The 15,184-nt window shown below is 40.9% G+C and overlaps 1 protein-coding gene across 1 annotated transcript; it reads right to left on the bottom strand.

Annotated features, from left to right (window-relative positions):
* Nucleotides 1-13,578, bottom strand: LOC117805732. Its single transcript, XM_034674260.1, has 3 exons — nt 13,501-13,578; nt 10,962-12,626; nt 1-389 (listed from the first exon to the last, which is right to left on the bottom strand). The coding sequence occupies exons 2-3, from the start codon at nt 12,511-12,513 to the stop codon at nt 172-174; spliced, it is 1,770 nt and encodes a 589-aa protein (XP_034530151.1). The 5' UTR covers nt 12,514-12,626; nt 13,501-13,578; the 3' UTR covers nt 1-171.
* Between the last annotated feature and the right edge of the window lie 1,606 nt (nt 13,579-15,184).

Here is a 15,184-nt window from a genome sequence, read left to right on the forward strand (position 1 = left end):
ATCTCAGTCAGTTTTGGCTTAAGACCCCAGCCTGCAGATAATAATCCCTGACGGGTTAATCTGTTTTCTAAGAAAGCATGATCAGGTGGTTGAATGGTTGAGTGGAGAAAAGTGTGAGAGAGGAACACAAGAGAGCCACACTGCTCTCACTGTGACAATATGCATCACAGCTCATTTTAATCTCCAAGTGTATGTGTGATGTTTCTGTTCAAGGCTCCTTACCGTGCGCTCCAGCCTGGGAATGTAAGGTGTGTCCCCGATGATGTCATCCTCAGGCGGTGTGATGCGCAGGAAGTCCAGGTGATCTGGGCGGGGAACAGGGGAGAGGGGCTCCTGAGGGTCATCGCCATCCAGCATCCAGATGTCATCCTGACGCAGGAGTGAGTCCTCTACAGAAACACACAAATAAAAAACACAACCGCCCAGTATTTTAATTAAAGCTCTGATGATGAATTTTCAACGGATTATGAAACAGACTTATAATGTCAATGATGCCTTTTTATAGTCTATGAGAGCAAACTAAACCAGTAGCTTTATAGTATTTTCTATTGGGGGTGTCAGAAGAGGCATGATCCAGAAAAAACTCCACTTAAACACTTTCCCCTGCTAATATTCATGACAAGTGATGCATTTGATGGTTTCTTTTTTGTCAGGCAACACGATTTATACATGACAAAATGAGCAGAGTTGTCTGAGGTATCATTAGTATGTAGGGGTGCGCCTGCGTTAACACACACAGAAAGTTCCTCCCAAGATCTTTAAGTGTCTGTGTTATGAAAATATAACTGTAAGGAAAAACACTGGGCATGCACTGACAGGAAAAATAAGGGCTGACACCAAGTCAGTGTTAACAATAACAACTAAGCTACTAGCCAATTATAATTCTGATGTTATTTTTATTAACTGTTGTCGCTTATTTCATTTTCATTGTTATTAATTCCTTCCATCAGCGCCAGGGACCCAATAAAACGTTCATTATAATTTATATATATATTTATCTAAACAAATTAACAAGACAATCTTTACATCAGCTGAGTTCCCAGATTTTTTTTTGTATGCTACAATTAAGTTCAATGCAATGCAGAAACTCAAATCTTTGGGTGTATTTCCCTCTGTACTATAGTCACAAAATCTAGTTAATTTAATATAAACCACATTGACCTAACTGGTCCAGACATACAGTACTTCTTATTTCGAGATACTATAAACTGAAAATGAGGACTTCATTAAAAGTTATAGGTAAAAAATGCTGACAAAGCATTAAGCTAAATTTTGGTGACAAGCTTCAGGAAGCATGTTGTATAAATAACCTAAAGAAATGTATCAAGAAAATGTTGCTTTACTTATTAAATCAATTAAATCCTAATTTTTAGCTTGTAATATCTTGAAATAAGATTGATGGCTAGACTTGTAAGGTCAATGTGGCTGATATTAGGTGTAATGAGATGTTTTGACTAGCAATGAGTGAATGAAATACACCTGGTAAGACTTTAGTTTTCTTCAGTGTGCACAGATCATTAGAAAAATAGAAGAATGAAAAAACTCTGAAATATAAATATGAATCATTACAGACACAACAGCAGCTTCCATTCCACTCTTATATTTCAGGGGCTAACTACCTTGTCATCATTCAATTGATGCAAGGTAGTGCATAAAGTATGTTGGTGAATCCCTAATCAATAACAACAGAACAGCAGGTGTGTCAAGGCAAAAATAGCAGCACTGGCTGAGGCAAAGTGTTGTCCTTCGTAACCTGTGCGAGTGATTAAAATGGAATGAGGGAGAAAGCTGACATCAGATTCTTTTAGCATCAACCCAGCAGAAAGAGAGACCCTTGTTTGCCACAGGCTTCAGGGCACATAGCTATTTTTATCTGCACTTAACGGGCCCAGTTCCATTTGTCAACACCAGCAGAGAGCCACGCTGATCCAGTAAAGACAAATGAGCACAGAGCTCTGGCCTCAAAAAGCAAATACCACAGTCTCATATTGATTTGAATTAAAGAAAGGTGCACTGTGATGTTGCTCAGCAGTAATACTGTACTACACTGAGGCTGTTTGCAGATGGGTGTGTTACTCTCTCCTGGCCAGGAGAGAGTAACACAGAAGATAATGATTGAGTTATAATGATAAAAAGTGCTTAGGAAACATGGTGATGTCAAAGAAAGTGTCTCCCTCTGCTGTTTAGGAGCAGTGAGCAAGAGAGGTTTATTTTTTGCTTTTCAAAGCATCAGGCCTTTAATATTTACCGCTCAGTGACACACTGCAGACACAGCCGTCCTCATGTGCTATGCGATGAACAAATCACATGGTATTAACTTCAGGAACCAGGAAAGAGGATCTGCTGCCAACACAGGAGGAGGAAAGGGAATTTCACATTCCTCTCACATGCACAGAAACATGATTTATCTTGCTTTGATTCATGACTGTATCAAGAGACTCAGTCATGCAGGAGAGGGGAAAAAGTACAAGATCAGAGATAACAGTGGAGGAGGTGAAAGAGCAGAGAAGATAAAAAGAAGGTGGAGACAGATGAGGCAACATATTTGGACTGAGAGGGGGGATAGTAATGTATCTTGAAGCTAGGTGACCTCAATTTCTTCCAGCTGTAAGACAACACCTTGTCCTGTTTGAGCAAAGCTATGAGCTTAAAACTGAAGAAAAAATCATGTCACTTCCTGTTCTGCTCAAGTTTCCAATAACCTTCCTTTGCTGTAAGTACCCTTGAAGAGAGCATACAACATTACTGTAATACTGTCCAGCAGCCCCTTCTGAGCCCCTTGTGCAGCTCCACAGAGTCCGAGCCTGAGCCAAAGGCTTTTAATTCACTGATGAGAGCCCACACACACACAAACACACAAATCTAACAGAGGGAGGGGGTGCTTTGTTAAAAAATGGGAGCATTGAAATTCAGCCTCAGTCGATATCAGTCATTAGGAGAGAGCAGCAGCGCCTGCACTCCCTTCTATTATCTCAGACTTGAACAGCAGGGAAAAGAGTAGGATTAGATTAATAACTTTTCATTATCATAATGCTGCCTGCATGGACCTGCAGTGGGAACTGCTGACTATTTGCTGGACCTTTTCCAATTGCATAGTTAAGCCAAGTGCAGGCCAAGAAAAGAAACCATTGATCAGAAACAGCTCTCTCAACAATTCCTCTTACCAACTGGACTATTAAATAAATGAGGCACGCAGCAGTGCACAATGATAACTGCACATTCTGTGTGCACAACTTTATTTCATGACATGCAAAATTAGATTTTTTTACAGACTGATACATGTGTTCCATGTGTGATGGGAAAAATACAGACAATATAGAATGTTATTCTTGTGTTGATTAGAAGTTAGAAACACTCACACATACCAGATCTTCTGTGATTTGCATATTTTTATCTGTTGGCATGGCTGAGTGAGAAGTCACAAAGGTGACCAGGAAGCGAGAGGTCGTACAAAGCTCTCTGGTTTATCTCACAGCTCTTTCAATGTATTTAACGATGCAGTAATCTTATACTCTGAAGAGAACAAGTAACATGTTGAATCTTCACTCTGGGTCACTTGAGCAGACCTTGTCTTGCTTGTTAGATCACTCAGCCAGCTGACCGCTTTGCAAAGCTCACTGAAGGCCAGAATAAAGCTCACAAAGACAAACCGTTGTAGTTTGAGTCTTTCATTTTCAGATTTCTGCCACACATGCTACCAAGAGTGACAGTCAGCTAGTTACTGCATAAAATATGTACAAGTTGGCCCACACTGCCCCCATCTGGAAAGGCAGGGGAATGCATGTCAACCTGCCTGTTGTCAAACACACTGCAGTAATAAGACACAGTTAAGAAATGAAAACACTGCCATATATTACCTGTAAACAGATATGAAGAAGCAACTTTTAAATGCATTATATAATGGCACTAGACCCTGCATGCAAGCACACACAGTGAGCTTAACTTCACCGGCCCTGGGGAGAACTGTGCGCTTATTACATTTTAATCTCCCTCCCTGCTGCTCTAAAAGCCCGGGCTAAATCACAGTGTCCATCTATAATGGAGGGGACACCAGCTGCAGAGATTGTGTTTAATGCAATGCTAACTGAATAATTCCAACCAAAGACAACAGCAGTCCATCAAACCAAATACTGTTATCCAGTGTGTATATAGAGAGAGAAAAACTGCTCTGTAGCAAAGTCACTGTCGTTTTATGGGGAGTTTTCAGACATCTCAAGTACATACAGGTGTTTCCTCAGAGTAAGCAGGCAGGCGATGAGTGACAGAGCAGTGATCTGGCAGTGAAAATCACAGAGTGTGAGTGAGCAGCTGTCAGTCAGCAAAGGTTTCTTTGTGCTAACGTTAGCATTATCATTTCAACAGTGGAGTACTTGTGTTCTGGGCGGCTCAGGAACCCATCTAATGTTCGATCCTGGCAGGTGGGTGTTGTGAATCGTGATGGATTAATACACCTGTCATTCTGTCCACTGCTCATCACTCATCCAGCGGTCAGAGAAAGCCTTGTGGAGGTTCTAGTGTAAACAAAAAGAAAGACACCATACTACATAGCTATCCTTCCGCCTTTATGTTCCCATAAATCTAAATAAATGTTGAAGTGTTTTCATCACGTCATAAATTGTCAGATCTATGCTGATGTCTGGCTCAAGTGTTCTAAAAGATATTCTGGATTTGTGTTTTGATGACTCCTCCATCACTCCAGGGTGTATTCCAAATTTGCATCCAATAAAATGCTTTCATGTACTTGCATGTTTCTCCCTTTTGATACATAAGACTTTCAATCTAGTTAGCATTAACGTGTGTACCTGATGCTCTCACTTCAATGCTACTGAATATCGTAAACGGCGATATCTTGCAGTCAATCAGGTCCAGGTTTCAGGGTAGTGTCACGACATAAGGCACTGGAGTGGCCAAACTTTTTCTTTAGTGCAGAGGGTACCAGGCCTTTATATAAAGCAGGCTTGGATGACAGACAGGCCTTTAAATTAGATTATCTCTGTCTGAGAGGTATAATTGTTCATATTTTAGAACAATTTTTACTGTTTGCGGAGAGTTGGTTGTAATTGCGCCAAGTATTTGTAAGTATTGTCAAAATTCAACTCTTCAGCAATCATGATAATATATTTCCACCTCCGGATGACCTTAAAATATTATATCATATGTTTAAAAAGTCTGTTAATATTGCTTTAACATAATAGTTTTCAGGATAAACAGGGATTAAATAAATCTGTGGCTGTCCATGGCTCATCCCCCCACAGACAACACCATACGGAGTGTTTATGTTTTTATTTTTTAATCTGAATAACCTCCTTTTTTGCAAGCTCTCTCCAGGAGGTGAGCTCCATATACAGTAGACTCTGAAATTTGGGTTACTTCTGTCATGAATCAACTCCACAATAACATGCTCATCATATACTATATGTGGACAGGATTTAGATGAAGCATGCACAGCTAATAACTGAGAGGGCACACAGCAAATAATTTGAGGCCAGTCTTTGTTCACTTGTAAAGGATGTGATCGTGGCTTTAATAAGAAGCCCTGCTTCAAAAGACTTACTTTAACATTCAGTTAGTCCCTACTCCAACAAGGCAAATAGCATATCATAGTTTATGATTTCTTGGTTAGAGTAAAAGGGGGTCGTGTGTCCTCCGGCCACTCCAATGGACTCACTCCTGTCCTGTTCTTAAAGAAAACACTAACCCATCTCTTAGAAACTCACAAAACAATGCTGGAACCTAAAGGCTATAATCTACTGATCATATAGCCTGTGGGAGCAACAGCCAGCTTTTTGGGGTTTCCAGTGTAGTCAGCAGTTTGTGATAAAGGACGTCCAGCCAAGACTTCCTTTGCAGAGCGCTGCCTTTGTTTACTGACCAACTAACAAGTACCATAACTGTCTAAGATCAGATTTTAGTTGTGCTTGTGCGCAAAATTTGTTTTATAGAGATGAGTAAGCTGATTAGACGATAGCCAGGGGTTACAGGGTTGCATCACAGGGAATTGGGTTCCACTGCTTTTGCTCTTCATGTGGACCATTTTCCTGCTGTTACATGATTGGTCAATAATACTGAAACTACAAACACATTTCAACCACAATGCCGAAACACTTCTGGTGCCAAACTCTGGTTACTTGTGAGGAAGAAACAAGTGAAACTAAGCACTTTTTTGATGTTCATGTGGGATTAATGTAGACCAGATAAGGCAGACTTATCCATCTGCATTACAGAGCATTCAAAGATTAACACTAGTCTAACCCCTCTATCTCTTATACCCCCCCTCTTATTACTATCTCTCAAACAGCTTTTCTCAGCATGGCATATTTTAGCCACTCAAAATCTATTACCCTATCAGTTGTAGTATAAAAAAAATCTGGGCCATGTGCGATTTTTAATGTATCTGGCAGCCTTCAACCCCCACCCTCCATCATTTTTAGCCAGGATGAAGGATCATAGATTTTTACATAAATCATGAAAAATGCAGGATTCACAAATCACCCATTTGCTTTAGCGTCTGTCAGAGTTGTTTCTCCACACTGGCTTGTTGGCTGCGTAGCTGTCAGGCCGGTTGATGGACTTACTGGCTTAGCTGTCAGTGGTAAAGGGACAGCTACAAGTGGAAGCACAGGGAAGAGTGCTGTAGTGCCCTGAGGGCCAAAGTGGTAATGTAGCCTGACATGATGCCCACAGAGTCATCATTAGTCATTTGAAACGCAGTTCTGCAGGCTGATGGGTTTTTACAGAGCTGAGGAAGAAGGAAGAGAGTTCCATTGAGCATGACAGACAGGAAATTTGGTTAAGTTTGCTCCAGTCCACTGTATGTCTAAAATAGTGAAACATTACAAAGAAGCCTCAAACTAGAAGCCGCGCATATTAAAAAGCATGAGTTGGAACATAGCTGACATTTACCGCAGTGTTAGCATTGCAGTCATTCATTAAAGAAAACAAGTTACACGTTATACAAGAAGGACCTTTGTGCTCTGTTCCTCTGAATGCAGAATGAAGCTAAGAGCCACAGCATGAGAAAGACTTGGAGAGGAGCGCTCTTAGCCTGTTTTGGCAGAATCCACTTCATTATCCAAATAAAGCTGGCCCTTGTCCTCGTCGGGTGGAACAATGTTGCATAGCAGGGCACTCTGTGTTGAATGACAGCTAGCAGGGAGGGCAGGGAGAAACACTCCAGCTCTGCACTGATCAGTTTCATATGACCTTGCTGTTACCTATTGGGTAATCTGATTATGGTATTGCCTGCCATATGTTTGACAATAAAGAGAGAGAGAGAGCGGCAGAGGGGAAGAGAGGGAGTAAGACAGAGATAGAGATTTAATCGGCCTAAAAATTATTATCTTTTAAAGATATATGTATTATCAGATCACCATCAGATCTAAACCTTATGAAAGAGACACTTTCAGTGACAGTAAACAGACAATTATGCTGCACTTTTGTAGCTCAATGTTTTGGTTTTCTAGCCCTTGAATGAGAAATTATCTTGGTTCAGTTTTACTGTTATCATATTTGTTTTTGGTCTGACACCTTAAAAAAACTTTAAAAAAAAACAACACTACATTTTTACAATTGCCAGTATTGGCTAGCTTAAGTGAATTGAGAAATCAGCAGCTTACCAGCCTTCTAAATATTGGAAACAGCAATAACAAAACTGAGGAGTCCCCCTCATGCTTTGTTTATTATTGTGGATTTTTATGATTTAAAGCTCTTTGTAACTTCTGTTTTGATAAGTGCTATATAAATACACTTTATTATTATTATCATATTATTATAAAGGGATACACATTTACAAGTAGTGAGCAAAATACAAATATAAGCTACATGCTAATGTTGTGTCCCTGCTAAATGTTTAAATCAAGCGGCAACCTCCGGTCTAGAAATATGGGTCCAATGCGGAAGTGCTAAAAACTGCAGTTCATCAAGGATCCGCTTGAGGCTGGCTCCGGAATTACCGAAAACCACATACACACCAATTCAAAAAAGCTGATCTTTACAGCAGAAATAAACATGTTTACAGCCTGGTACAGAAGACGAGTGTAGTCTGGATAGCTCATTTCTCGATCAGCACACACTGTGAGGGGGGTGAATTTTTTTCTAACACGGCAATTTCGAAGATACTGAGATTACTAGTCTTACAATGAGAGGCACAGCTGACTTGATTGACAGACGGGAACACTGTAGCTGTTTGCTTGGAGGCTCAAAGCCCGCCTCTTTACGTCACAATCACTCGACAGCAGCAATATGGCTGCCGCCGACGATTGGCCTCAAAACAGCGCTTCAGAAACAGATGGGTGACGTCACGGATACTATGTCCATATTTTATACAGTCTATGGTTTAAATAGACAAATGTTTGCTAAAAAGTCTCCCATAAATGCTTGAAAAATGAATATACTTATAGTTGCTAACTTGATTTTGCTAGCTTAAAAAAAGATGCATGCACATGTTTACAGTTTCATACGACTACAACTGTCGGTGGCTAACTTAACAACTTGACAGAGAAATTAGCAGCTAAAGAACCAGATGTTTCCTTCAGTAGTTAGTAAACAGTAATAGAAAAACTAAAGGGATATCAAATAAATGACAAAGAGTAACCAGGTGGCAAGAAAAATTACTCCAATGCTATTGTTGCTATCTCCTTGCTAATTATAAGCACTTTTTTCTTGTAAATTTCTTATTTATGCTCTAAGTGCTGTATGTTATGTGTTTATCTTGTTTATGCTAGCCAAAGAAAGATATACACATGTTTAAAGTATCATGTGCAGCTGCTACTACTACAACTACCTTTTTTTATTGGCGAGTTTGAGAACAAAGAAAAGATGTAGAAGCTAAACAGCTACAAATCAATCATGAGCTGAATGCTCTGTTTTTACTTGTGGTTTAGGGTTAGGGTTATGTTTGTAGTGTGTCTTTAATAATCAAATAGATATGCACACTTTGAAGTTTCCTAATCAGCTTAAAGTAGTGTTTGGTTTGGTGTAAGGTATCAAGAGAATAATACCTAAGAAATAAGAAACATAAATGCAAAGATAACATAAAGAGACACAGGCAGAAATTAATTGGATTGTGTAAATACACACATCACATCTTTAGTACGGTTACAGACTGTGATGTAAGAGCATTAGCACATGAAGCGAACAAGATGATATGTTATTTTAAAACAACCATTCCTATCAGCATAATAATCACCCTCATTAATAAGCACTAAGCTTCACGAAGATTAAAGCGCCCGAACCGTAATTAGTTCAGCATTTGCAAGCCATGAAGGACCCAGCTTCACAATGACCCACTTAGTCCTTTCGGCTGGACCCTGTGAAGTCTATTTATCTGTGTTAACATCTGAGGTGTGCTCAATTATCAAGTAACACAAGGACGAGCTAGAAAACAGCCAAGATGCAGCCAAATCGATAGAAGGCTTTTTTCTTAGATTAAAGGTTTAAGCCTGTACTATGAAGGTTGTGCAACATGAACCATCTGGTTAGCTTGATGTACGCAAACAATGTTTGTCTACATGTTTGTAAGGGTTTCATACAAGCAGCTTGTGGGTCGTAATATCACACTATTGCATCTGAAAAGACATTTGTATGTTTTCCTGCAACCATGCTCAGGAAATTAAAGATAACAATGGATACAATAATAAAAGTGGTGCAGGCTAATATGTGTGGGTGTGTGTAAATGTTAAAGACTGCATGGTCGTGTTTGTATGCCAAGGTGAGGACACGCAGGGTCAGTCTAATTTCAGAGAATTGATCCAAATCATCCCACCATGCACAAAGCTGGGCCATATATCCTCCTGTATACTATTAGCATAGCTGCACACTGCTCAGCTCTCCTTCTCTCTCTGGCTGTTGCTGAGCTCAGCATTGCTGGCTGTATTTGTGGAGCCAGTGCTTCTCTATGATGTAACAAATTACTGACTCTGGACTGGAGCATCCTGAAAATGCACTGTAGCTTTTAGAAGGGGGGTAAAACTGCCCAAACTGGCACTAAAAAGAAAGATACCTTATCCTCAGTCCATAATTAAATGACACAATCAATGCAGGACGGTCAGTTCATCGTCTGGTTGGAGCAAAGATTGTGTTACTTACTATGACTAAAAGGATGATTAAAAACGTAACAGAGTGAGCTAATGCAATAATGTTATGGCCAATTCCCAAGAATCAAACCTCAAGCATTAACTTGGATTACTGATGGAAGAGGAAAAGGTCACAAACTTTGACCTACAGTGTGTGCCATGTAAATATGCTTAACTATTTATTCTATTACTGGTAGCATAAGATAAAGATTAAGGAAAGAGGAAAAGAGTTTTGCAAAAAAACAGAAAGTCTAATCCTTTTTCTTAAACCCTTGTGCCTGCTCGATCCCTGATCCTTTGTCAGTTTGCTGTGAACTGGACAGGATGTGGGGTTTTAAAGGAGGGGCAGCAGATCCCTGGACATCCAAATTGGCAATGCTTCAGTTAACAAGGCGCTCACGAGAACCTTGATCAGGCCAAACTCTGTGTCAACTGAGCTTTTGATCTGGGACACTCAAGCTAATCTCTTCTATTCTCAGGGTCCTGGTTGCCCCCTTCTGCAACTCTGTAGGGTAGTTTTTAATTTGTGGTCACACGTCTTTGCCACAGCAATCCAAAGCTGGACAACCAGAGACATTTTTGATAACACCTTTGATTCACTGGTCTCGCTGGATCCCATTTGGGTCTAACCTTCTTTCTAGGAAAAAGTCTGAAAGTAACAAAGCTGCACAGAAAACTGCTCGAGCATTTCAACAACAACCTGAGGCAGTATGTGAGACACTCAGAGAAAGACACACTCTCAAGGCATCTCTCTTGTTCTGCTTTTTGAAATCCAACATCAGCACTGCCAGATGAAAGGTGTGTGCTGACAGCCATTTTACGCTACTAAGACAATAAAAGTGCTAGTGTTCAAACAGGAGCAATGTAAGATCTAATAACTCCACTCACCTGTTGTTGTAGAATTGCTGGAGGAGTTCCACTTAGAGCTGCTCGGCCGTCTGCTGAGGTTCAAATCCAGACGGGTGACGGTGCGCTTGTTTCCATTCTTGTCAATAACCTCGGTGTAGATTTTGGGCTCGTCTGTGTTGCTGGAGCTGTCTTGCTCAGGATCTACATCCTTATCTGAGAGCAGTACAATGCGGTGGTTCAGGATGGGGCTCTCCTGCTTGGAGGACAGAGGGGACAGGACTGGGGACATGCTCTGGAGGCTATTGGAGGCAGGGAAAGAGGTGTTGAAGATCCCAGCGAGAGAGGTTGAAGAGGGGCTCTTGAGGTGGGATTTGGTAGAGTAAGGTTCATTTGTGTTGGACAGGGGCAACCGTAGCCCATCAGAAAGTTTTGGACCTGTCTTTTCTCCATTGAATCCCATCTGACTTGGTCCTCTCCACTTTCCATTCTCCAGCTGACAGTTGCTAGGCCCTGGATTTAGCATGGATGGCCCTTCCATGTCTGGGCTTGAATGATTGACATGTTGCATTCTTCCTTCCACTTCTTGCACTTTGGCCACTACCCTGACCCCTGAATTACTCTGGTTGATTGTCTTGGCAGTTGATGTGTTGCCAGATAATTCCTCATCAAGAGAATCAAACATCTTGATTGGTCGAAGATTGCTCCCACTTTCCCGCCGGGTCAGACCCTCCATCAAGCTGCAAAACGATGACTCGTAACCCAGCTCAGCATCATATTCAGAGAAGTCAGTGCAGAAATCCATGTCAGGGTCAAATGCCCGGTTGTCCTCCATGAAGTCCCAACTCTCCCGCACAATTTGGAAGGGTTCCTCCATGGGGAGGATGGGGTTACTGACCGCGCTGACATAAGAGCCAGTGACTGAGCTGTCAGAGACATGAGCAGAGGAAAGAACACCTGGGATCTGTTGCACTTTTGAAGTTGAAGATTTAGACGAACCATTTTGAGCAGGAAGCTCATTTGATGATGTTCCACTTGAAACTTTCTTCTTCATCTTGCTGTGCAGAGAATCCTCAGCACTGTCCAGCTTTTTACCACCCAACTTCTTCAACTTTTTGCCCTTGGATGTAACTTTCTTCTGCTCTGGAGGCCCAGCAAGAGGAAAGTTGATGCTGCTGATATCCTGACCTCCAAGGTGAACTTCCTGACCCTCCATGATATCCTGGAGTTTCCCATCCTGGTTACCCATCCTGACTCTATTGGCACATACCCTACACAGCGATAAGATGTTTGCGAGCAACTGGTGATGCTCCGCCGCCAGCCTGCAGAGCTCTGCGACTGCTTCCTTTGTTGACTGCTGGGAGTTGAGGAGTTCGCCTGAGGAGTCTGAAGACTGGCCTCTTTGTTTGGACACGGCAAGATCCTCCTTTCCCAAGTCATGGTCATTAGTGAACCTCTCTGAATGAGGGCCGCGGCTCTTGTACTTGAAGTCCGGGGCCCGCCTCTTGGGAAAATACAAGCTGATGTGGCTTAGCTCACGGATGGGTGCATATAGGAGCAACACGGTGTGTGTGCCCTCCATGATGGGTGCCATGTTAATCACTGGAGCACTCTGGGAAAGAAGAGTGGTCAGTCCCCAGGCTGAAAGAATGGGCTTGGACTGCAGAGGAGGATATCTGGCTATTCATCACCTGGCCTGTCCGGATGCTGTCAGAGAGAAAGTAGCACAGAGCTGTAAACCTGACGAAATGCTCAATAACATGATTGACCTACTAGTGACTTTTACACACTTTGGAGACTGTTTAAAATATTCTGAAGCATTAGATGTATTCATATTTTTAAACATCCAATATATAGCAGACAATATCTAAAAGCCCTGCAGGCTCATGTCAAAGCTACATTTGGTGCTTCACCATTACAACTGCTCCATTTCCAGGAATAGGCCCTCAACATTTTCCCACCAAAGACTTCTTCATTAAAAATGAAAGACGTGCAACCCAGCATGGATTAAACTTGTAATTCTACAACTTACCATCCTAACCCTGTTTTATCCTCGTACTCTTGCTGCATGACTAGATGAAACACTTCTAAACCGCATTTCATCAACATTTCACAAGCTGCCGCATAAAACCTGAGAGTGTCAAACAAGGTGACGACAAATGCAGAGCCCTGTGCTGTCGCTGGCATTTGAGATATTTACAAGCAAAGCAGGCACACATTTAAAACGTCCTTCAGTGCTTTCCCCCCTAATATTTTGGAACATCTCTGAACTGTTTACATCATAACATAATCCCGTGGGTTGCTGTCACCTTGCAACCAAACACGAGAGCAATGATCACTGTTTAAATGGCAGCACAATAACACTGTCATGCAGGGTTTCTGCAGCTCTGACAACTCCAATCAGGAAATATTTAGCTTAATTTATCAGATTTAAATGAAATGACAGACAAACTCCGCAGCATCTTAATATAAGCTTGATTTGTATGATTAATTAAAAGCTGACTTTGTTTCAGTGAACTACACCTGCAGCAGGTAGGCTATAAGTCAAGCCGCAGCTCGTAAAAGATAAACAGTTACTTACCCGATGCGCTTCCAAGGCAAATATTTCTTCACATCTCTGCTCTGCCACCAGCCAGTGTTCACCGCTGCTTCACTAGGGTACCGCAATGAATGACAGGGATTCGGACCAATAGAGGAACTCAGCGCAGGCATGCTGCTCTGTGATTGGCTCCTCATCTTTAATACACACCCAACAATTTGAGCCAGTGCAGCTGCAGCTTTCAGGTAGGCCGCCTGGTAGGTCCCAGTCATGGTGGTAGTGTGTTCTTTGAAGAGAAACGAAATTAAGTATGGCTTAAACGGATGCAATTATTTATAATTTGGTAATATTGAACAGTATTCCGGAAGCTAACGTTTGCACATAGTTCTACACATTGAGAATTCAGTGTATCTGAAAGCACCTGCTCTCTGAAGTCCTTGAAGTGTGATTTGTTACAAAACAGTGACACCTACCGGTTAACATTTGCACTAGCATGCACTTACATTAGCACTTACCCTAAATAAAGATGGCCTTCACTAAATTATGTATCCGTCAAGTTCCACTTATATTTGTATCTCTGAAAGCGAATATTTCATGTGTTTGTGTATTATATTCAAACATTTTTTAAATTAAAAACAGAAACAACAAAAGAAGAAAAACTTTGGAATCAAAATTAAAGGAACATAACAGTTTAAACTTCCTTTTTGAGACAAAATTATGTTGCCAGAAAACAGTGCAACCCACCCAGCACCAGCATTAACTTAACTTAAGTTCGTTTATGGTGGAACAGGTGTTCCACAGAAATATGTTACTTTCATTTTTTGGCTGATATACACAATAGTACTAAGCAGACATGCATCCATAAAATATTTACTGTTTCTCTTTTCATGAAAGAAAGTAATTTCCAGTTATTTTTTCTAGATCTTGAGTTATTTATCATGTCTTATAAGGATTATTCTGATTCTGATTCTGATTCTGATTCTGATTATTATTATTATTATTATTATTATTATTATTATTATTATTATTATTATATATTTTAATTTTTTATTATAAGAATAGTTCAATATCTAGATAAATAAATAAATGAATAAATAAATAAATAAATGTGTTCTTCTTCTTCTTCTTCTTCTACTTCTTCTTATTATTATTACAATCATTATTATTATTAGGGCCCGAGCACCGACAATGTCGGCGAGGCCCTCTTGTAACCCGAGTGATTATTCTTATTAGGGCCCGAGCACCGACAATTGTCGGCGAGGCCCTATTGAAACCCTAGTGATTATTATTAGGGCCCGAGCACCGACAATGTCGGCGAGGCCCTATTGTAACCCGAGTGATTATTATTATTATTATTATTCTTTCTCGCGCCATTTGAATCCCCAATGTGCTTGCCATAACGCGGTGCAAAAGTCCCCAACCGTTGCACATGCACCAGGCCTGGCGAAAATTTCGACATTTTTGTGGTCCCGAAAAAAAATTCCCCAAAATGGCTCAACGGCGCCCCCTTGAAGTTGGAAATTTGAAAAGGCTAGCCCCATAATACGGTTCAACATACATGCATCAAATTTTTTTTGGTAAGGTGTCATGCCAAGACCTACAAAAAATCCTCTTAACGTCGTGGTGAAATCCCAACAGGAAGTCGGCCATTTTGATTTTTCTGTTTTTGACCCCATTATTTTGGGTATGTATTTGTTTGAACTCCTCCTACAGTTTTGGTCCCACC

The sequence above is a fragment of the Notolabrus celidotus genome, chromosome 22 (assembly GCF_009762535.1).
Source record: "Notolabrus celidotus isolate fNotCel1 chromosome 22, fNotCel1.pri, whole genome shotgun sequence".
In the NCBI taxonomy this organism is placed as follows: domain Eukaryota; kingdom Metazoa; phylum Chordata; class Actinopteri; order Labriformes; family Labridae; genus Notolabrus; species Notolabrus celidotus.